This window comes from Semicossyphus pulcher, unplaced genomic scaffold (genome assembly GCF_022749685.1).
Source record: "Semicossyphus pulcher isolate SPU_LCO1_2020_fin unplaced genomic scaffold, fSemPul1.0.p SCAF_25, whole genome shotgun sequence".
NCBI lineage: Eukaryota > Metazoa > Chordata > Actinopteri > Labriformes > Labridae > Semicossyphus > Semicossyphus pulcher.
In genome coordinates this window covers 949,293-972,558 of record NW_027211699.1, presented here as the reverse complement: position 1 = coordinate 972,558, position 23,266 = coordinate 949,293, and the positions used below count along the sequence as shown (strand labels likewise).

The following is a 23,266-nucleotide window of genomic DNA, read 5'->3' as shown; positions in this document are numbered from 1 at the left end:
TGCTGAAAATACTGTAAAAGAAAAACATAACCCCTTGTTTTATATTGTGTGTAAAGTGTTTACATACAGGTGTGTGTTTGTAGTCACATCTCACCGTATAAATCAAGTGACACAAAAGCATTTTCTGATTAAATTTTTAATTAAAATACGAATTTATCCACAGATTAAAAATGAAAGGCAGAAAAAGCAAAATGTAGCTACAATCAGGCACCAATGATACATGTTATTTAATATTTTTAACAATTGCGATAACGCAACAATAACATTATTTACTGATCATTATTTAATATTTATTTATTCAACTGAAGACGTGGCGGGCCGAAGCAGCCCACCAAAGACATTCATGGATTCTCCATTATAGATATCTGAGTAAAGACCAAAGCTGATCCTAACCCCCCAAACACCACCCCAACTTTGAACTCCTCTCTCCACCGCACAAGAACTGAAGCTTCAAAATAAAAAAAAATTGCAAATGTCCACAGGGAGAAAAAACAACACTAATTCAGTCAGAAATCAAGAGTAAGAAGAGAGTGGTATTTCATATCAGACGAGCTAGCTGTTTGGGTGGAAGTCGGGAGTGATTAACCACACACACGAGTACTTTTTATATAACCATTAGCCCTGAAGAACAGACGACGAAGCAAAGAAAACGAGGTGAGCGGAGTGCGGGAGCGACAGCACGTGCTACAGCGCAGAGTAGCCTCAGTACACAAAGACGCACAGATATGGTATGAAAACAGTTTAACATCAGTTAAGACATCCCACCGTGGCAGGGGTGGACATGGCTTGGCGAGACATTCCGGCACTTGTGATTGGAGTTTTTTCTTGAAATTAGGGTGTTTTAAGGTGGGAGTGACTAAGGCAGGACACTTCATTCACAAAACTACGACTGCAGTGCTGCTTTGATTCTGCACCACGTTAGAAAAACCAGAGGACAGATGAATACTGCGGGCGCCCTCGAGCACCGATGAGGAAGAGGGAAACAGAAACAGAGGGACTGGCTGAACCAGGTCAGGGAAGAAGTAAACATCTTTGGAGTTCTGTTTTCTTGTAATCAAGCTAACACGGGTGTAGCAACATTGATAAATCGTGGTGTTAAAATATGGCAACTTCTCCACCTGCTTTTTTTAAGGTCTGGGTGATAGTAAAGTGGAGGCGAGAGGCTCATAACTTCAGAGAAATCCATCAGCACTGAGTGAGATTAAGGTGAATAGAAACCCTGACGCTGTACATGGGGACGGTGACATTAGACCCTGTTTACGACCGCAGAGGACAGACATGACGGAGTACTACAGCTCTACCAGCTTTCACACTCTACAACTGAACGAGAGGTTGAGTCATACGCATCACAATCATTGATTCACAATCGTAACGATTACTGTCCTCGTGCTGTCAGTTTAGAAATCCATGAAATTCATGCAGTATTAACAAAGGAAACAAAAAAACAGACCGATAGTATTTTTTCTAAACACAAATAAATTGAATTGCAAGAAGAAGTGGATGGCATCTGGCAGTCGATGTGTTTCTTTACATTGTAGTGGGATGTAAACAGATTCTTTTGTTAGCCTGACTGGCACACTTCAGTTCCTTCTGACCCCCTTTCCCCCCCATCCCCCTCCATCCTCTGTCTGCCCTGTAGCTTCCTTCCTGCTGTGGTGTGATGCGTTCAGCGGATGTAGACGTCCCTCCCCCAGTCGTCCTGGTTCTTGTTGCGGCTCATGTTGGCTCCCGTGTCCACAGGGTCCTGGCAGTATCGCTCCCTTAGCTTAGCGCGTCCGTGCGGCTGCGTCTGGCTCGGCATCGGAGGGTGGTTGAGGTTCTCCTGGTCCGGCTCGGCGCCTTCGTCTTCCCAGGAGGCCTGTCTGCCGTGATGCTGCGCCAGGTGGAGGCGGCTGCCCCCACCACCTCGGTAGGGCTCGGGCTCTTCGTAGGGGTCTGTCTCAATGTCCATGCAGGAGTCGCCGGCCTCGGTGTAGGCCGAGTCCCGGCTGCCCTGTGTCTCAGAGTCGAAGGTGTCTTGCCGTGAAAGGCCCCGCCCACTTCCTCCCCGCAGCTGGCCGCGAGAGGAGCGCATGTATGTCTGCTGCTGCTGCTGCTGAGGCTTTCCTCCCAGGTCTGTCTGATAGTCATGCAGGGTGTCGCTGCCTCCGCACTCTGTTAAAGGCCCTTCTCGCTTCTGCTCGCCGTGCACCAGGTATGGCCCCTGCAGCCAGTCGCAGCCCATGCAGCACAGAAACCATGCAGACACACAAAAAGCAGAGCAAAAGTGTCAGTGTTGTGAGGGTTAGTCGGCAGGGTTAGCAACAGGCAGGCAACACATCAAACACTTTCTTTTTCACACACTGAGATGTTCTAGCTGAAGGACCTGCGGTTTTAAAGCGTTAGTTAATGACACATATCCCTTGTTTGCAGCGTGCACACACACCGACTTGCACACAAAATTAGTCAGCACAGTTAGCCAAACAAATCATCACTTCTTATTTTGAATCATGATACCTACCTGCAAACACAAACACACCCAAACAGTCATTCAAGAGGCAGACTGAGCGTTTACCATTACACCAGTGCCACCTTCTGGCAGATTGAACACATGGCAGAAATATCACTACCAAAGATTACGTAATTAACTGAACTCTGGAGCACATGATGTTCATGCTGTAGATTAAGAAACATATTTGAAGTGCAACAGGCTGTTATGTTTGTTATGTTTTCTCTCTAATAACAGCCTAAATAAAAATGAGATATGATGCATGTTTTCCTGCCATTTGTTGCCACTGTCACACACATAAATATCTCAGACACAATGCAACTCATTATGTGCAGTCGGCAGTAAATTAGGAGTGGAGACTCTGCTGATTAGTACTTTCCTGTTTAAATAATTACTTAAGATTAAAATGGACAGAGCGTTAGTAACAGCCTCCACCAAACTAAGCGTTTCTGTTTGAAGAGGCGGACATGACTTGCTGTTTTCAGGGGCGGTGCCATGGCAACACGGAGGCGGCCAGCAAACTGGATTCAGCCTCCCGGAGAAGAAAAGTGCAGGAGAAAGGAGGCCACGGAGCTAAAGAGGGGAGCCTGGGGGCCGCAGATATCGTTTTACTCTTGATTACAGCGAGAGGGAGGGGCGCCCGAGGGCAGGGGGGTGTCTTACGGTTATTCCGAAAGTCCGGTGTGGTTTGCTGCTCTCACAGTTTAAACAGAGCAGGGAAGTAAACAAGATACGGACGGTGTAAGTGTACCTGTGGGTGTTCTTTAATTGGCTTTTTATGTGTGGGAAATTGAGTGGTTGTAAAGTCCTGCACAGGTGTGTTTGTGTGAGTGTGTATCTGTCTGTGTTTCTATATACAGCATGAACAGGGTTTTAATAAACTAAAGTGAGCGCGCTGCTAGTTTGAGGTTGAAGTTGAGTTGCCGGAGTCCCCGCCACACTCTCTGCTGGACTTCAGAGAGCGTGTTCTTCCTCTTTCGCTACAGCACCGTCCATGTCAGGCCACAGATCCATATTCCTGCGCAGAGAGGTGAGCACCTGTACCTGCAGGTTGGAGACGGGCTCGGGGGAAGCGGCCAGGGCTGCCGTGGCCATGGTGCGGTTGAGCAGAGGGTTGGGAGGGTTGCTGCTTGGGGGGTGTGTCGCCTTCCAGTACGCTTCCAGGTAGTCGGCAAGGTGCTCGCAGGCGTCTTCCAGCTGGTTCTCGTCCAGGATGATGTCAAACAGCTCCTGCAAATACAGAGAAACACTTTTAGGTGGAAACTCTAAGAGCTGTTCTTTCTTTTATTACAACAGCTAAAAAAGCCAAACTCACGGGTGGGCACTGGGCCAGCTTGTCTGCTGCGACCATCTGCACATTTAGGTGTTTAGCCTGGGACTTCCCCCTGGATTTGATGAGCCTCTGGAGGACCTGCAGGGAGACAGCAGCACCTTGTGAACTAAATTAACTATTCGTGTGAATGTGCTGGCACGCTTTTACGGCTGCAGCTAGAGTCAATCAGTGTTTCCTGAAGCCCAGAATGGCGTCCTAACAAGTCTTGCTTTGTCCAACCAAAAGAGATTTAGATTACTGTTTTGAAATAGTGAAGTAAACAGAAAGAAAATCACATGAGGAAGCTCAAATCAGAGAATTTTGTTGTTAAAAGGTTACTTAACTTTTTAATCAACTTTTAAAATAGTTGTAGATTAATTTAAACTAATTGGTTAATCTATTATCTTTAAATTTTATCATGGAGAAGAAGTGAAAAACAACAAATTTAAGGGTACCATAGGAGATACTAGTAGTGCATGTGCGATTCACATCGTGCTGTTGGTTTCATGCTCTACAAATGTAGCGCTATGTTAAATAAAAACAGGGAAGAAAAACACTGCTATAAACTAGCGAGATGGCTTTAAAGGGCCAGCTCGCTCCTATCATGCTATTATGGGGAGCTAATGCCATTATTACTCCGCCTCCGATGTCGTTCAAAATCGTCAGGTTTGAAATGTAGACTGCAGACCTGAAGATTTTTTAGACGATCCGCCGGTATATTCTCATCATATTTCGGATTCTGTACCGCTAGAGTCATTGCCTGCAGCGAAAACGATAGTATTTCACTCCAGCGTCTCTTGCTGGGCCGTTCCTTTCAGAGGGAGGGGTGCAATGCACGCTGGGTGTTGTAGGAATGTAGAGTGGGCGAAACCACAAGCTGTTTGTACAACTTTCTCCACAGCTATGGCGCCAATTTCAAATATAATTGCTTCTATCGATTACAGAGAACACCAGCTTTGACTGACAGTGGCTTTTTCCAGGGGTGAACTGCTCCTTTAAATAATGCAAAGTTTATTGGCTTTGTTGGTTTACAAGAAAACTCTAGAGGTTACCATTTAACGTCCTGGTTGTATCAGCATTTGTTGTTATTTAATAATATTACATGACAGATAAAAGAGAAGACATTAGGGTGTTCTGGTTTATGTTGCAGCAAGACAAACTCTTGTGTTCGGTAACAGAGAGCCAATTTGAATACAGGCAGGAATGGCAGACCCTACCACTTACATACAACCTTTATAAAGAAACACATTACAGAATATTGGTACATTGAAAAGCTATTGCATAACCATAAATAGTATCCAACATGGGTTTGATTAAGGGTTACAACTTACAGGTTATCTGTTTCCTTACCTTAGGTGAGGCTATTTTGATATAGACAATAATGGGGGCCAGGGAGGTCTTCGCCAGCTGAGACGGGTGGTTGATGGTGTCTGCATCCAGCGCCACCAGCTGGAGGGTGCGGGCCAGCTCAAAGATACGCTCGATCTCACTCTGCACCTCCGCTGAAGGCCAAAGGAAACAGATAAGAGAGTAAATACATCACTGACAGCAGAAAGATTGTGTAAAGGACATCTCTCTCTGAGGAGACTCAGAGCTGTACATCAGCTGTACTGCCTTTGCTTTGTGCACAACTGATGTTAATACTTCATCATGCATGTCAACATTTGGAAAAAAATAGCTCCAAGCACATGAATTAGATTGAGTCACAGCTTAAGTTCCATTTATGCACAGCTAAATGGAGCAGTGCAGCATCCTCATTCTGTTGCAACCTCCAAACATTTACAATTTCCTCATGTGCTTCTTGTTTTTTTTTTTCATTATTCAAAGCTGCGAGGGAAGGAGGCACTTAAGAATGAGATGCCTGTGGCACTTGTAATAACTGATGATAAGGGCACGATTTCTCACCATGAAAATAAAACAGAAAAACAGAATTACAAGCACCCCCATCAGACGAATTAAGTGGAACATTAGTTCTTGTTAGCGGTTACAGGCACAGCAGTAATTATTCTATCAGGTGAATAACTCAACTCTGTGGACTGCTTGGGTGTTTTGTTTTCATTGTTCCTCAACAACAGCCTGTAAAAGCGTGTTATTTAGGATTTCCAGCACGGTGGCCTCTTTCTTTTTTCTTATCAGCTTGTTGACGTGTAAGGACAGAGATTAAAACCGGAAACCAGAATGTTCCCTGCCTGTCTGGTCAAACCTCAGCGCCTCCTACATGTGCGTGCTGCCAACCCAGCGGCTGAGACAGATAACAGGGGTGAGGCAATCTGCAGAGAGACCGGAGCCTGCAGACAATGTAGCAGCCTCCAGAGGGCCGAGGCATAGAGAATTAAAGCTGGAGGCAGAAACTCAGGGCCTCCGCACGGTGATAAGAAACCTGAACTTGAACTCGCATGAAGAAGAAGAAGGCAGCGCTTCCATTAACCTCAACAAACTTTTGCAAATTTGGATTGGACTGCTGTGTTGCTCCCCTGCCTTGACCAGACAGAGTTTACAAGGCAAGGTGCAGCTTCTATGGAGGCTTTCATTGGGTATAAATGCGAACATACAGAATATTGACAGCATTAATGCTTAAGTAAAAGGGAACAGCAGAATGAAGGAACGACTTCCCTCGTTGCTCAGTCCTGTCATAGTTAAGAGCAGGTACCAGCCACCCCGCTGCCCTCCCACGGATCTATTTCTGCTTTGGTTTTGTAATTCTTCCCTTTTTTTGAGACTACAGGCTGTCACACAGAAGTATGAGGAACAGAGAAACTGACAGGCAAGCAGACAGGCAGACAAACGAGGTATGAGCAGACGATGAATAAAGTGAGAAAGAAACAGGGAGGAGGGAAGGAGGAGAGAGGCTTCATTGTTTTGTCACAAGGAGAGCATACGTACCCAGTACGTCTGAACCAAAAGAGGATGGTGGAGGAGGGTGGGAGAGAAGGTGGGGCGAGGGGGAAGGATGGGTGGGTGAAGGGGCAGAAAAGACAGGATGAAGAAAGAGAGGAGGCCAGATCAGACTCAGGCAGTCAGAGCAGATATAAAAGGGAAAAACTTTCAGATCTTTGGATGATGTACAACAGTACCTGTGTGGTCTGTCCACCTTTATAACCTCTAACATGGAAATATAGACTGTAAACTCAGGAACATGAATTATATGTCCAATCCTGTATCCAAAAATCAGGTCGTCCTCTGATTTATGTTGCAAAGCTAATAATATGCTTTCACAAGTACTTAAGCCTCGTTCAAAGTGAGCATCATGAAAACATCATTCTGCAGTTTACAGGTTATTTGTTTGTGTCTTTGGTGATATTCTGAAATCAAAGTAAAAAGACCAAATCCATCAATCAATTTATGAATGATTTGCAAATATCATGTTCCTTTGATACAATGAACACATCTAGGAGTGTATTTTGAGTCAAATACAGTATCCCGCTACCTACCTACCTACCTACCTGTCAATCTACCTACCTACCTGTCTGTCTCTACCTACCTACCTACCTGTCTGTCTCTACCTACCTACCTGTCAACCTACCTACCTACCTACCTACCTACCTGTCTGTCTCTACCTACCTACCTACCTACCTACCTACCTACCTGTGTACCTACCTACCTGTCTCTAACTACCTGCCAACCTACCTGTGTATCTACCTACCTGTCAATCTACTTACCTACCTACCTGTCAATCTACCTACCTACCTACCTACCTGTCTGTCTGTCTTTGCCTACCTACCTACCTACCAACCTGTGCACCTACCTAACTACCGACCTACCTACCAACCTGTGTACCTACCTAACTACCGACCTACCTACCAACCTGTGTACCTACCTACCTACCTACCTACCTACCTACCTACCTACCTACCTACCTATCTGTCTGTCTTTGCCTACCTACCTACCTACCTACCTACCTACCTACCTACCTGTCTGTCTGTCTGTCTGTCTTTGCCTGCCTGCCTGCCTGCCTGCCTACCTACCTACCTACCTGTCTGTCTGTCTTTGCCTGCCTGCCTACCTACCTACCTACCTATCTGTCTGTCTGTCTTTGCCTGCCTGCCTGCCTGCCTGCCTGCCTGCCTACCTACCTACCTACCTACCTGTGTACCTACCAACATACCTACCTACCTACCTACCTACCTGTGTACCTAACAGGAAGAAACAGTACAAACAGTAATGTGAGACACAGAGAGTGAAAGGTATTTAAATGGATGGTCACATGACGTGATGAACAGACATGTCTTCCTTTGCTTTTTCTCCACTGTAATATTGTCTCTGTACTTTTCTGAAACCTTCAGTGTTCAAATGAGATGTGAAGCAGCTGTACATTGTGTGTGTGTGGTGTCTTACCCAGGCTGGAGCGGGTACTGGAGCGCTCGATGATGGTGTGTTTGCTGGGGTTGTTGAGGACTGAACGTTTGGCCAAGGAGATGTCCGCTGTCACCCGTGTGATGGATATCCTGACGGAAACACAGATCCGGTACACGGTCCGTTAGCAGATTAGTTTATAAGAAAACACTTAAAAGATACAGACAGGAGATGCTCTCATTCTTACCTGCCCTCAAACTTGTGTTTCAGGAAGTCAAAAAGCGCCTTCTGCATCATATCTGTCACCTAAAAAACGAAACATAAGGTGTAAGAGAACAAGCTAAGGAAGGGGAACGAGATGTAAAACCAGTCATGTCTGCTTACCTCGTATCCTTTGAGTGACGGGCCCACGAGGATGATGGGTCTCATGGAGGGAACCACGTCATAGGGGGGCACATGCTCCATCTGAGCCGGGGAAACACAGCGCCAACATTAGGGTGAGTCACGTTATAATATGGTGTCTAAACATATACAGTCCACCCACTTCAGAGCCGCGCAGATGTACAGTCACATATAAATCAACATGAGCTCAACACAAAAGCCCTCTCTGCCCTGTCCTCCTTTCCTTCTGTGATTGTTACACTGATGGATGGTGAGCTTCAGACGCCGGAGTCCATTCGTTTTATTGAGCGGCTGTGACTGTTGGTGAGGCAGGGATCAATCTCTCAGTGAAAGCACTCGCCTCGATTTCTGAGGCTGCTGTCTCTCACATAATTAAAGTGTCCATAATTAAAGACGAGTGTCAGGAGAGCTCTCGTGACGTCATCCTTCACACTTTTCTCTTTTTGTTATACATCAGTGCTTGGTGTGAGATGGCAGGTTCGAACAGCCGGTATAATGTGATTTTCAGTGTCAAAATAAAGTTTTTATACATGTGCTTTGCATGTCTGTTATTCTAATAAATGTATTTATCCTGAATTAATCATTTATGCTTGAAAGTTTTCATCACATAAACTTCATTTAGGGCATTTACACTTAAAATGGACAACGGTTTTAGCCTCAAAATGAAGTTTTATATATGGCTCCGATTGTAACTCTTGATTTTCCTCGCTGACGGTCGCTTTCCCTTTTAGACTGTTTGCCTTCATCTGAGCATCAAATTTTCACTAATTTTTGACGTTGTATCTGTAGTCATCGATCTTTGTTTGTTCAGCCATAGTAGATTACTGTTTACTCGCTTGCAGAGACTGGAAAAGCAGCCGCTTAGCTCCGCCAACCCTCTCTGGGAGACCAACCACTGCTGGCTGGTGGAAAAAGTGTCACTAACTAGGTGCCGCTTGTGATTTTTTCCGCGAAAGTTGCACCAGACACCCAGTCTGTAATACTGCAAATGCAATGGGCCATCGGCTCAATCACCATTGTGTTACCTCATTCAGATAGATAGTGACTCCTGATCAGACAGAGCGCGTTTTGCAGGCTGTAAAACACGTGGCACACCGCACTGCCTTTTCTGTTGAAGCAGCTCGCTGCGCCTTTTCTTCTACTGTTGTTAAGGCAAGCACCGAATCATTAGCTGTCAGTAACTTAACCAATACTGACAGAAGGCCCGCCTCTCCTTTCATCCAATTGGACAATGAGAAAAAATGTCGGCCGCTTTTCTGCTTTAAGTTGAATTTTTTTCAACTCGATGCGCTCAGAGCGTTTCCTCAAAAACGCGAGGCGCAGAGAGCGAAAAAACGTCCCAACGTTTGCAACGCAAAAGCAGTGCACAAAAAGCGTCCCTCTCATTGAAAACAATGACAAAAAAGCTGCTAAAACTTGTTCTGTCTGATCGGGCCCTTAACGGGCATTTATTTAAATGAAAATCTTCCAGACTATCACTTTAAATGCTCAAAATAAACAGACACATTTCTGTTATTTGTAGAAACAAAAGCTGAATATAAACAGCTCTATTCATACTTCAGTCTGTGGCTTTTCTTACACTATAAATGGAGAAACCTGTAACAGCCACAGAGACCTCTATACAACACCCACGCACAAACTCGATACATACCGCATGAACTTTAAGCTTGTTTGTACATTATGAATCATGAATGATTCATCCATAAGGACTCCATAAGCATTTGTTCTCTTTAGCCACACTCGGCTCCTCAGTGAGAACGGGGTGAAAACACTCACTCGTCCTATATACTCTAACAACAGTGAAATTGGATTTTTTTTTCTCCTTTCTGATCTGTATTCTGAGCACGCCGCCTCCTCTGTGCGTGCCGCGCTGCTCTTAAAGCATGAGATAGTGCTGGAGTGCTCCACTACATTACATTAAATTACATAAAGGCAGAGCAACGGAAGCTCATTTCACCTCATTTGTATTCAACCGCAGCTAAAAATACGTATTTTAAAAAGTTTCCTAATGGCTCTTGTCTCTGAGGGGGCCGAGCTGGAGGACAGAACATCACAATAGTGCTCATTGGTTTGGAATAACGGGAGCACAGAGCACGATGTAGTGAGGAGGCTGTCCTTATTATAGATGTGGATGATAGATCAATATTACGGTTTATTGTGCCTCAGAATTATTGTGGCTCACAGCTGTCATGTTGACAATAAAAGGCAGGTGTTGCATTTATTAAACCTGAGCTAAGACCCTGAGAACGGACACATTTCTTCTCGGTAAACATGATGGAAAATTTGATGCAGATGACTTTTAATTTTCAACAAGTGATTTTGAATGTGGATATATCGGTGTATACATTTAGATATTGTGGTTCACATTTGTCTCGTTTGCAATAAATGGAAAGTAAATATCCTCAATTGACCCTTCGCTAAGCCCCTCCCTTAAACGGCCACTGTCCAATCCTACCTTAGCAACAGTAACTAGGCGCAGGAGGCCCGTCAAGCTTTCAGAACAAGGAGCATTGCCTTAACGGTGTGCATGTGGAATCTGCAAATCCGACAGCAGATATCCTCAAAGTTAAGAGAGGGGGTGTCATATTTTACGCTTTCCTGAAGCCAAAAACTCAAGAGGAGAGACGTCAGATTAAAAGTTGTGGAAGACAGTCAACTGGTCTCCGCTTGTGATCCTGTCTGGCCTTCGCTACCACCACCGATGATATCGGCACTGATATTTACCACCTCTTGGTTTGTGCCGTTGTTGTGGCAGACTTTTACAGGATTTTGATCCTGTTGTGCCTTTAGTGGATCAAGCCCACGATATGCGAGCAACATCCTGATGCGCTTTAAACAAAATGAAAAGGTGGGATAATTTAGTTTTGCTAGCAATGGGCTAAAACATATTAGATAATGAAAGTTAGAGGGAGTCATAACTAAACATTAGCTTAATATAAAACAATATATTGACTTACCCTGCTGTGCAAGAACATTGTTGTTCCTGTATATGATTGTCCTTATCATGAAATGTCAAGACGTGGGGTGCCTGATTCTCTTTTTATGTCCTCTTCATTCTCAACACTCCGCTGACTAATTATATTCTGGATGTAGCTTTCAAATTGTCGTCCTTTCTGTCGACTTCTCTCTGATATTTGGGAACTATTTTTCCAGAAATTTGCTTTGATTTCCCCTGGAACATCCCTCACTTTTATAGTTAAAAACGCCACAATATTTACATGCCGGTGCGAAAGCCTGACAGGCGTAGCAACAGTAACCAAGGGGGTCAAATCCACGTCTCAATGGGATGTTGTCCAAATGTCTCACTCTCTTTGCTCTACAGCCTCAACATGTGATTCAAATTGTGCCGAAAAGCCTAAAAACAGCTGATTGTGTGATGCTGTCGCTCGGTTCAGCCGTCATAAAAGGAGATGAAAGCATGTCAGGATGCGTTACTGTTACTCTCTGACTAACAGGGTCTGGGACGGTTCCGCACCTGTATCCGCACGCTGACAGCCGTGATACGAGCTCTGGGCGAAACGACAGAGGCGTCACTGTGATTTACAAATGATGCTGTGAATATTGCGGCATTAATGTGTGCGCGGACGTGTGGAAAAGGTGCGAAGTAATTATTCGGAGGACTGATTTCCTACCACCACGCGTCAACCGGGAGAAGTAAGACAACAGAGGAGGAGGAGACAGAGTGGAAAGTGTTATTATGTTAATTATGACACTCACCGACTTCTGTTTCTGTTTAGCTGGGCCACCTACAGTTTCAAAGCACACAGAAGCAAGAAAAAAAGCACAAAACACAAACACACAGTTAGTTATTGACAGGTTAGGATTAGAGGGGGGATTGGGGGAGAGACTGATTATTATTGAGTTAAAACTGACGGCACTCTTATAAAAACATCAAAGATTCAGACTAAAATGCAGCAGCAGCCATTTGAGAGAGCATCAGTTAGTTCAACGCCTCTCCCAGCCAGTCGACAAGCACAGAAACAAAGCAAACATATCCAAGTGTAACCATTGTCACCGGAGCCAGAGGGGCCAAAGAGTGTTGCATTCAGGAGCAGCCTGGACGGTTCAGTTGTGAGCAGTTAGTGAGAGACGGAAACGGGGAAAAGGAGAGATTAGTCCTGCACACATCTCAGTCAAATGTAGGAGGGAGGAGAGGTGTGCGAGGTGTCCTAGGCCTCCTCGTGTTACCTTCTTAAAGAAGGGCAGGCGGTGGGCGTTGGCCTGAGGGGATGTTACGCTGCCTGACTGGCCCTTTGGGGAGCGAGGGTCGCCCTGGAACTCAGGGGGCTCCTCAGCATCCAGGTCGAGGGGGTCAACGTCAAAGGACACATTTGACATGTCCACTTGAGCTGATGAGGGGAAGGGTGGGGTGGTCGGTGCAGAAAGAGAGGAAGCAGAAAAGGAAGAGAAGGAGGAAATAATAGAAGAGAAGGAGAAATAATAGCAGAGGAAACAGGGGAGTAAATAGAAGTAAGAATATGAGATGCATCCAGAGAGAGGCATGGAGGAAATTGCAAGAGATGGCATACACACTGAGATCAAGAAAGGTGACTTAATATGATTCAAACTGGAAATAACATTGACAAGAGTTTAAAGAAGAACACATCAGATTATCATGAGGGAAAGCACAGACAAGGGAGGAATAATATGAAGGAAAGAGTGAAGAGAAAGCAGCAAACAATAGTGTGGATGTGTGAAGAGGAAACTGGAGGAGAGCGGTATAGAGAGGGAAAAGGAACGGAGCGGAGAGGGAAGCTGGGGGAATAACGTGTCTGGATTCTTGTTGGTGATGCAGGTGTGGTGGGTATGAGGGAGGGGGCAGCAGAGGCTGGCAGGTGTCTTGTTTTAAAGGATTGCTTCATAGTTTTGGGAAATACATTAGGGACTTTAAGCAGCGACGGATGAAGGGACGACTTCAAACTGTAGCCCAGCTGTCAGTGCAGCATCATAGTGAAAGCAGTAATCAATTTTTTATTGTATATGACTTGCATTTCGTTTATATTCGATTCTACCTTTAGTAATAGTTTGGATTATTAGTATATTTGTTAAAGATATCTGCTAACAGTTTTCCCTGTTTGTTATACTCCGTTGCCAGATCAAATCGTTGCATAGTGACATTAGATTTCCACCACTACGGCAACCCGATGAAATGTTTCACGGGCGCTGTAGCCGTCCCTCAGCCGTCGCTGCTTAAAGTCCCTACTTTCAAGTCGCTACAGGCAGCTAAGTTTTAGGCTAAAACAGTGGGAAACAGCTCGCCCAGCTCTGTCCAACAGCAACAAGATATGCTACTCACCATTTCTCAACCTGAACTAAAAGTGTTAAAAGAAATAGTCAAGCACATAACACCCAAAAAATTATGCAAAAATGTTTTTTGCACGGTCTAAACAAACAAGAGGTGCTGGTCGCTTGACTCTGTCGCCTTTGGAGAGCTCCAGGTGTTTCTCCCTGTTAACAGACTTTGTGCTAAGCTCCTTTAAGAGAGTGGTGATGAAATAAACAGGTTTCCCCAAATGTAAAGGTTTTAAATCAGATCAGTCACTTAAGGTGTACAAGGTGTTTCAGACGGATGTGATCTCCATCATGCAGGTACTGACTTCAGTTTGTCGCTCTCTATAGATGATACGAACCCTTAAAGTCCGTCAAGCTTGTTTATTTTCCCACGTTTGCAATTTCCTCTCTCCTGCTGTCTCTCTTGGACATTGTGCAGCAGTTTTCTGTCGTCTTGGCGATGCGCACACGCTCACATAAGCCAGACATACTTATCAAGTTTAATGAGAGTGGCCCATCCCTGGCTCTATTTCAGTCCCGTCCTGCTTGCTAATGACGGACCTCCTCAGACCTCTCTCACTTCACACAGCGACCTGAGACGGGCCGCCCGTGATTCATCATCATGCCTGAATAACCAGCCAATTAAAATCTGAATATCAGGCGCCTCATCGGGCGCTCTCGGCCCTCTCTCTCTCTCTTGTCAGGAGTGTACCCACACCCACACGAACACGCACAACGTCACTGTTATGCCAGTTGTTAGGGAGACCCCCTTGACCTCACCTGTGCCTGGTGGGGTGGGCCTGCGCGTTCCCGTGGCAACATCCAGACTGGAGCTTCCTCCAGATTTACTGTAACAGGAAGAAAAGGAACAAATTACTGAAAGAAGGCACATTTCAACTAAGTCTTGTTGGCTGTAAACAAACTGCTGAGTGAAAAATAAAGCATGGATAAGCGGCTGATTAAGTGCAGAATTCAATTTAAGAAAATAAGGGGAACAAATATTAAAATATATTAAGAGGGATTTCATTTCAAATTGCACATTAAATCTAAAATCTACAGTCCAAATAAACGGACACATTCTTGGATATTTAAAGAAAACTCAAGCGTACAGAGACTCACAGTTTAGTGTACAAACACACTGTCGTTGCAGAGAGGAATACAGTGACTCACTGTTGTCCTTTCTGTATTACAGGAAGTTTCACATTACCTGGTGGGTGAAATGTGACTCAGGTTTGACCTGTTTATAAGAAGTAAGGGCTGTCATTTCTCAGTGTTTCCCACAGGTCTGAAATTGTGGTGGTAGCCAGGAGAGGGGGGGGCGTACTCAAGCCTACAAGGAGCCTCATTCACCTTCATGAGACTTTAAAAAACATCATATAATACAGACTGTGATGCAGACTCGCAGCGCTGAGAGGGGGAGAGCACGGGCACAGAGGGAGGGAGAGAGCGGGTGATCGCGAACTGAAGTCATTACGTGATGTAAACTAGGGATAGACCGATTATCGGCGCTGATATTCGGCATTTTGACGCTTATCAGCATCTGCCCTTTTTTTTTTTTTTTTTAATCCGATGGCCGATAAGAGATCAATTTAAAACTGGGTTATTTTGGCTCTGATGCATATGCTTAAAGGCATTTAAACAAAGTTAAGTGTTGGAGTTTGTATTATTCAAAATTGTGACGCCAATATTTTCACTTTTACTGCAAATGAATATTGGCTTCAAATATCGGTTATCGGCCTCCTTGACTACTAATAATCGGTATAGGTATCGGCCCTGAAAAAACCATATCGGTCTATCTCTAATGTAAAGCTTTAAAACTTGATCATGAAGCCTGATGCTCCTCTACAGCTCTGTGTGAAATATATGAACTACACAGCAGACTGGAGTCTCTGTTAACAGTGACAGACAGACAGAACGATCCACGTGATTAAACGTCTATGTCCTCCCCGCACTGCGTTATTATAAACTATAATGAACTGATCGCAGGTTACAGCTCCTGCTCGAGTCATTCACACCATGTTTAGAGTGACTGGGCGCAGAAATATGGACAGTTCGCGACCTTAATGAGCCATTTACAGAGCTGTCGATTACCATGGCAACGATTGAAGCATCCGATTCAGCCCTAAATAATATCCACAGTTTGCGGGTCTTCAACGCAATACAGGCGTGTAAGTGTCTCTCTGTTTCTTTGCAGAGCATGTGTGACTTTCAGTAGGTGAAACCTCCCTGCGATATCAGAACGAACAGGTAAGGGAGGGGCTAGATTGCCCAGTGCTACTACTTAATCGATCGTGCGTGGCGTCGTTCTCTCGGATGGATAAAAAAAAAATGCTGAAATGTGTCGCTAAATATACTTGGGCAGCTATTGGCCTGCCCAAGTTCCTCTGTGTGGGAAACCCTGTGTTTCTGATGCTGCAGATGCAGAGTGGATTTTAATGCTCACCTGGAGCTGAGCCGGTTTTGTCTCATCCTCTGCTCCTGCAGCAGGCGGGTGTTCTCCAGTTTGACGGGGCTGGGGATGAAGCCCACCTCACAGCCCTCCTTCACCAGACGCCCGATCCACCAGTCGTTGTTGTACTTCTGCATTCAGACAGGCAGCAGAGGCCAATGGTATTGATTTTGTGAGTGCACATTAAATAGCGTTTTCATGTTTATTGCGATATCATTTTTGTGTCTGATGTTGGAAGCTAAAAAAATGTCCTCCAAGTGACCAAAATCAGAAAGTTAAGAAGTGAAAGCACCGATTTTTTCACCCAAATTTGGATCACCAAGTTCTGCTTGCACTGCACCTCTTGTTACTGCTAACTCCCACTCAAGGCCTGGCTGGAGTTTAAACAGAAGGAGACATGATCCTTCACTGGATTCACACCCACCATCACTGCCAATTGTTTGAAAAGGCCAATCTCTGCGATCTACAGTTGCTCTTTTGGGTAAAACATACTCTTCAGTACCATTGCATGTTTGTGTTGTAGTGTGTATGGTCCGGAAGGTAATACCTCTTTAATGTGCAAGAAGTCTTTGGCTTCGAAGGAGATGGCCATGCCCTGCACAGGAACGTCATCACTGGGGCCGGGGTTGTAACCGACATTTGTCCGCACCGCAAACGCCACTGGTTTGGTCTGGAGCCGCGATGAGAGAGAGCGATATTAGTATAGAGACAACAGCTCACCAATCACACCCAGCACCGAGTTTAGTGTCCTCTTGATACCGATGAAGAGGTTTAACGGTGTCAAAACACTCCACACTGATGTGACGATTATGCAACAATGATAGACCGGAATCAAACTGTTGATCTCTGACCTTTGCTTTCTCGAGTGTGGCGAGGGCCTGTCTGTCGGCCTCCTTCCTCAGAGCCTCGGGGTCCTCCTCCAGGGACACGTCTGAGTCCGACGGCCGGCTGGTGTAGGAGTCTGCAGAGCCCTGAAATGCACAATGACAATGAGTTTACATAAAGGTGAGGAGGGGGAAAAAGTGCACCATAAGTCCATGAAGGAAGCAGGAGGAACTGAGCTGTGTGGGGAAAAGTTTCAACGTCTAAACTTACTCCTTCTTGGTTCATCTTTAGGTGTTCCTTTTTGTCTTGTTTAAAATTTACTTCTGTGAAGTTCTGAGCCTCTGCTTCGCAATTTATTTGCGGTCAAATGTCAAGACCGCCTTGAGAAGCATAACCTACATAGACACAAAAGGGGCCGTGGCCTTCATATTGCATGAAAGCTGACTCTGTGTAATTTGAGGTGGCGAGGATGCACAATAACAGGCCGACATTTCCACTGCAGCTGCAGCCGGGCCGAGGTGTTCTGCACAGGTACACATTCAGCGTGTGGGTGTGTCAAGTAGAGACAGAAAGAGGTGAAGAGGGAAAAAATGACCTAATATAATATAAGCGCGGATATAAATTCCTCATGAAGTGGCCACAGTTTCAAACACATCCACCACTCAGGCTCGGTAACTTGACCTTCCTGCTGACCCTCTTCCAGACACCCATACCACAATAAAAACCCGAGCCTCCTGCGAGCCGGCGGCGTACAGGCCCACTGTACCCACCGTTCAGCAGGGAGGGAGGGAGGCAGCCTGAACTTCTCTAATGTTTGAGAACTTATATAACAATCCCACTTGTTCTCTTTTTGCTCTTTCTCTTTTCTCTCTCTCTCTCGCTGACAGGCTGCCTGGCGCTTTGTAGGAGGTGCTGACAAGAATGCGGACAGCTGAATGTGCCAGGCAGAAGAAGTGACTCACTAGGTGTGGGCTTTTAAAATAGAGGTGAGAATGCGCAAAGATGACATACACCATATGTAGTGATGCTGAAAAATTCTCCGCACACGTGTAGTCAGACATCGCAAAATATCCGGTCAGTAAGTACAATAAATATCGCAGGAGTACGGCTGTGAAATGTTTGAAATGACTCGATATTAGTGCTCATACTTTAGTGTTGATACCAAAACAGTACAACTGGAGATCTTAGATTGTAAATATAAAGTGCTTTTTCGACCAAAAGTACCAGGAACTTTTAGTTCACAGCCACAAAGTCCCGGGAAGATTATGCAAATCAGGCCAATGACGTATGGAGAAGCAATAAAAGTAACCACACTACACCGCCAGTCTAGTAGGTGGTGGTAAGAAAACGATTCATTGAATCAACACTGGATAGGAGACAAGTGCTAGTAGGTAAATGCCCGAAATGCTTGACGATCGACCGGGAGCTGTCAGAGACGCGTTCGCGCTACCGAAGCACAAAGAAGACAAATAGTGGGTGAAATAAAACGCTGCAAATACTCAACCAATCAGAAACAATCAGCACTGCAGGTCCCGCCCTGAAAGTTCCTGGACCTTCCCCCGAGCCGGGACTTTTCAGGGGGTAAATCACTTACCCCAGAACTAAATTTAGACCCTGGTTCCTGCAGTCGAAACGCACCTATTGACATGTTTTAACCCCTTTTGATGTGACGTTGCTTGAGTTAGCATCTGATGCAGCTAAAAAGGCTACAAGTTTGAAAAAAGAAAAGGTGGTTTGGAGTTAAAAAGGAGTGAGACCTCTGTCTGGCTACATTAGCCGCTACCAAGATAACTCAAAAGAACTCTGACTGAAATATCCACAGAAGAGTTGCATTCTGGGTCTTGTAGGCGCCACTTTTTGACAAGAAATAAGAATGTGTGGGATATGATAGGAGTGTTTTATCATTGGAGTAACCTTCTAGGGACCCAGAGTTGATAACAAGTCCTACTCTGAACTTGGTTTCTTGCTGCCAACTCGCTTTAGCTTAAATTGTTTTGTTTAGCAGCTTTTTTTTCGTCTTTCAAAGGTGGAAATAAATCTTGTGAATCCTGGAGGCCTCGCGGCAAAGATGGGGGGCCTGTGTTGCAGGTAAAACCCACCTTCCTCCCCTTTTTCCTGTCTCTATTTTAACTACTGCTATCTAAAAAAAGTGCCAAAATAGTGATGAGAAGAAATCAAAAGAAGAGTCCTTGGTGGCATTCCTCAGACACAAACCTTTATCATGAACCTGAAGGTATAAATACATCCAGATAGAAACACAGGATGTATGTGTTAGAGTGAAGCACCTGTGTGGTACGTTAGCATGTGTGATTTATGCTCCTCCGTGCCTTCGATTACCGTCCACGCGTCTCTTTATGATTTGAAACAAAAGGACAAACACAAATGTTTATTCTAGCCCAGCCACCTGTCTCATCGAGGCGCTCTGCGACTTGGCAACAGTAGACCAAATGTAGACACTCCCTGTTGCCAAGGCGATGGCCAGCTACTCCTCGTGTCCTCGGGCATCCACAGACCATCCGTACTTCCTGTTTCATTCTACTCAAACGCTGGCGGCGAGGTGCGCCCGCATCCCACTCTAGTAGGAGGAATAATCCTGCGAGTGGCATGCAGCATCTAATGAGAACAATAACAGCCGCCCACGCCAACAGCTCTGAGTCATCGTCTAAAGCTTACAGGTGAATCCCAACAAGGAGAGCGACTAAGTGACGGTTAATAAAACCTTAATGAGGAGCACACGGGAAGGTTTTTAGAGAGAAAAATAGCTGAAATTACGTCTGATACGACAGAAACGGCTCGCTTCAACAGGTCGGTGATGCAGCAAAATGTAGAGCAAGAAAGAGTGGGAGGGAAAGGCAATGACTCTGTGTGTCTGTGTAAATACGTGCGTGTGTGTCTGTGTAAATATGTGTGTTTGTGTGTGTGTGGATGAATGCTTGTATCTGAGTCACGCATGGAGTTGATTCACGTCACACAGAAGGAACAGGAAAGACAGTCAGGGATAGAAACGACGGATGGATTCATGAGCAAGGACACCGATACTTCATAAAAAAAGGTGCTTTAGGACAAAAAAAAGCAGCTGACAAACAACCTGCTTGCACTTTTTCTCCTTTGAAACTGTTTCAGGACCTGTTGATAGGCCGAGAAAGCAACTTAACACCTTCTCCTTCCCTCTCTTCTTCTTCTCTTCCTCTCATGTCAATGAGTTGTGCCTCTAATTTAGCAGCTTGCTTCACTTCACATACAGCTCCCGTTCAAAATAGCAACAGGTCACCTGACGGCGGGGCTGCCTTCCTATTGGCCAGCGCCAGACTAGAGACCCCGGCAGTGTCATAGTAACCATCTCTGCAGCTTATAACAGGCAGCCGGTGAGCGCTGAAAAAGGAAGGAGATTAAAAAAAAGCAGACACAGGAATCAATAGTAAATAAAATACCCAGAGGGGAAATCAGCGGCGGGGAGATTGCATAAAAGCTTTTCAACGGGTGATCAATGAGGCTTTTTCTTACAGCTACAAGGCCGCCGCCGGGTCAATAGGTGCGAGGCTAACATGGAAACAAACACGTTAAACAATAAGGGAAATATCAATGTCTGCACTAACAAGACTACCGAAACAAAAGTATCCTACTGTGGCAGGCCTAAGAGGGTAAAACACAAGAGAAAGGTGCAAGAGGTGACGCTCAGTAATTATCCCGACTGTTTCTCCTCCTGCCAGCGTGATGAATTTACACCCCCTTAGCATTGATATTGAATAAATGGAGGGGGAGAAAAAGAGAGCAGCAGAGCGGAGGGGGGGGTAATGGAATAAGGAGTAAGGGCGGGCCGACAGAAGACAAGTGCTTTGAATAATGAGGGTTGAAAAGAGTCAGCCTGCAGCAGGGAAATGAGTTAACATTGTGCGTCTGATGCAACGACACCTTCGTTAATGGTTTCAGGAAAAAGAAGGAATGGAAAGGCAACAATAAAATGTGTTATAAATCTACTGAACCAGCATGAAAATAACACTGCTTTTCATTCTGTTTAAGGACACAGGAAATCATCACGCTGTTTTCCTGTTGTTGTGTCAGATAACAGAGCAGAGGGCAAAGATTTGAATCTGCGACTGTCATAAACAAGAAAAACAACGCAGCAGGTGTCAGACTTCTCGTATGAGTGATTACAATCGAACAGCTGACACATTTAGCGAACCCCTGCTCTGATAATTACACGGATAAAAATACCTGCACACTTATCAGCTCAGATAATGTGAAAAAGGAAAATAAAGATCCATCACATCCCCGACGAGATGAGCTCAGAAAACGCAGCTACAGGATGAGACATCAGGTGCAACGAGGGAAGAAGAGGGAGAACGCGTCTCACAGAACAGGCCGTTCTACAAACCGAGGATTCACAAAGCACAGATTTCCTGTCTGAAGCTCGAGGCTGGTGCCTGTAAAAGGCCATATTTCTTTTTTTTTTTTCTGTCACAGCAGCGTCATGGCAACCAGCTGGACAGCCTGGAGATGACTGGAAAGATGAGTCACGGTTTGAAATCCCCAGTTTTCACAAACAAGCAAACGAGGAACTCCAGGAACAAGTCCTTCCTCAAATTGAAAATACAACTCAGCAACAAATTTAAAAATAAAATCGTATGTGTTAAGGCGTCAATTTAAGTCATTATTCAGGCTTGGTAATGTTGGACATTTTCTAACAGTACAGCCATCATAAGTTTATTAATGCTAACATCCCAACAATGCTGCTTAGTAATTTTATTCAGGCTTATAAACATGTTTCCCTACAAACCGTTTTTATCAAGTACAAAATGCATCAGCTTTCTTAATGCATTTAATGTTGGGTTAAAACAATCAGCTGCACTATGTTAATGTAAATAAAAAAGGTTATTACTTTATATCAAACCTGATATCTCATTAAATAGTATAATTATATCATTGTGGCTTTTAAAACGTGTGTTCACTATTAGTTAATTTGTAGCTAAGTAGTTTAATACTCAGTCTGACGATATCCATGATACATATACATAATGATATAACGTTTGTAGCTTGTATACGCAAAATCATGTATGATGCATGTAAAGTGGATAAAATAAGAAAAAATGTAAAATATTTTAAGCTCTTTTTTAACCTAAATAAATATAGTTCCAGCTTCTTAAATGTGAGTAATGTTTTAGTCGTCCATGACAGTAAACACGTTGGGTTTAGGACTGTTGGTTGGACAAAACAAGCAACTTGAACGCATCAATTTGAACTTAAGACACAAAAAAAGGGACACATCTAAGTGATTGACTGAGACAATAATTGGCATATTATTCGATTATGTAAAAAATATTTGATTGAAACTGATTATGAAAGCAGAACACTGTTTTCAACTGTCGTACCGAACATGGGACATAAGAAAAATTTGGGCAAAAAAAACTGTATTCAAAAAATGCAAAGAGTTTATCAAAGCAAACTGTAGAGGAGTGACTGATTTCAGCTTCTTAAATGCGGCTTTTCTCATACACTTAATATCTTTGGGAGTGAACCTGTTCGATTAGACGCAGCAAACGTTTTGAATTGAACGCCAAATTATTCAACTAAACGCAGCTGACAAAAGGAACTAATGATTAAAACAGTTGCTGTCTGCAGCCTGAATCAGTGGATTAGTATTCTACTGACTGCGAAATTAAAATATTGAATAATCGCCCAGTCCTTCGTGCTTAGATTATTAAAATAATGGACATCTAAAATGAGAGAATATAGGATTGTGAAGCAGTTACAAGCTAACTTCACCTCCAGCCCAGGCCTGTGTGTGACAGGGGGACAGCAGTGACAGAAGCCCCCTGAAACGGCCACAGGGCAGGCGGTGCACATAGCAGAGGCCGGTGGGTCTGGAGGTCTAATTAAAAACACAGCGCCTTTCCAGCAGCTGTGGCCCGGCCCAAAATGGAATCACACTCGCAAGAAGGGGAGCGAAGAAAGAGAGCCGCAGACCAGGAGGCACAGGCGGCGAGTTATATTTCCCCGTCATATCTCGGAGTAAAAGATTCTGCTGAACCTTCAAAACTTCATCCAGACCCTCACAGAGACACTCAAACAGCTCCCAGATCAGTCAGAGGCATCAAACAGCTGGTCGATTAATCCAGATCTTTCTTACCATGACGGGCCTTTGAATCCTCTCAGTCCTCTCCATACCTCGTTTGCCACGCTCGCCACACCACGGCAAACCAAGGGGGCAACGCCGGAGTCCACAGAC

General features: G+C 44.7%; 1 protein-coding gene across 2 annotated transcripts in view; it reads right to left on the bottom strand.

Annotated features, from left to right (window-relative positions):
* Positions 1-118: 118 nt before the first annotated feature.
* Positions 119-23,266, bottom strand: part of cacnb1 (calcium channel, voltage-dependent, beta 1 subunit) — a 35,607-nt gene continuing 12,459 nt past the window's right edge. The window contains exons 3-14 of one of the 2 annotated variants that reach the window (XM_069676407.1): positions 17,067-17,186; positions 16,763-16,885; positions 16,210-16,346; positions 14,547-14,614; positions 12,684-12,844; positions 8,478-8,558; positions 8,341-8,399; positions 8,136-8,245; positions 5,151-5,302; positions 3,804-3,899; positions 3,533-3,718; positions 119-2,203 (exon numbers count right to left, since the gene is read on the bottom strand). In XM_069676407.1, the coding sequence (XP_069532508.1) occupies positions 1,667-2,203; positions 3,533-3,718; positions 3,804-3,899; positions 5,151-5,302; positions 8,136-8,245; positions 8,341-8,399; positions 8,478-8,558; positions 12,684-12,844; positions 14,547-14,614; positions 16,210-16,346; positions 16,763-16,885; positions 17,067-17,186 (1,830 nt within the window). In that variant the 3' untranslated portion in view covers positions 119-1,666. Of the gene's footprint in view, positions 2,204-3,532; positions 3,719-3,803; positions 3,900-5,150; positions 5,303-8,135; positions 8,246-8,340; positions 8,400-8,477; positions 8,559-12,212; positions 12,242-12,683; positions 12,845-14,546; positions 14,615-16,209; positions 16,347-16,762; positions 16,886-17,066; positions 17,187-23,266 lie in introns of both variants that reach the window. The other variant, XM_069676408.1, reaches the window with a different exon arrangement.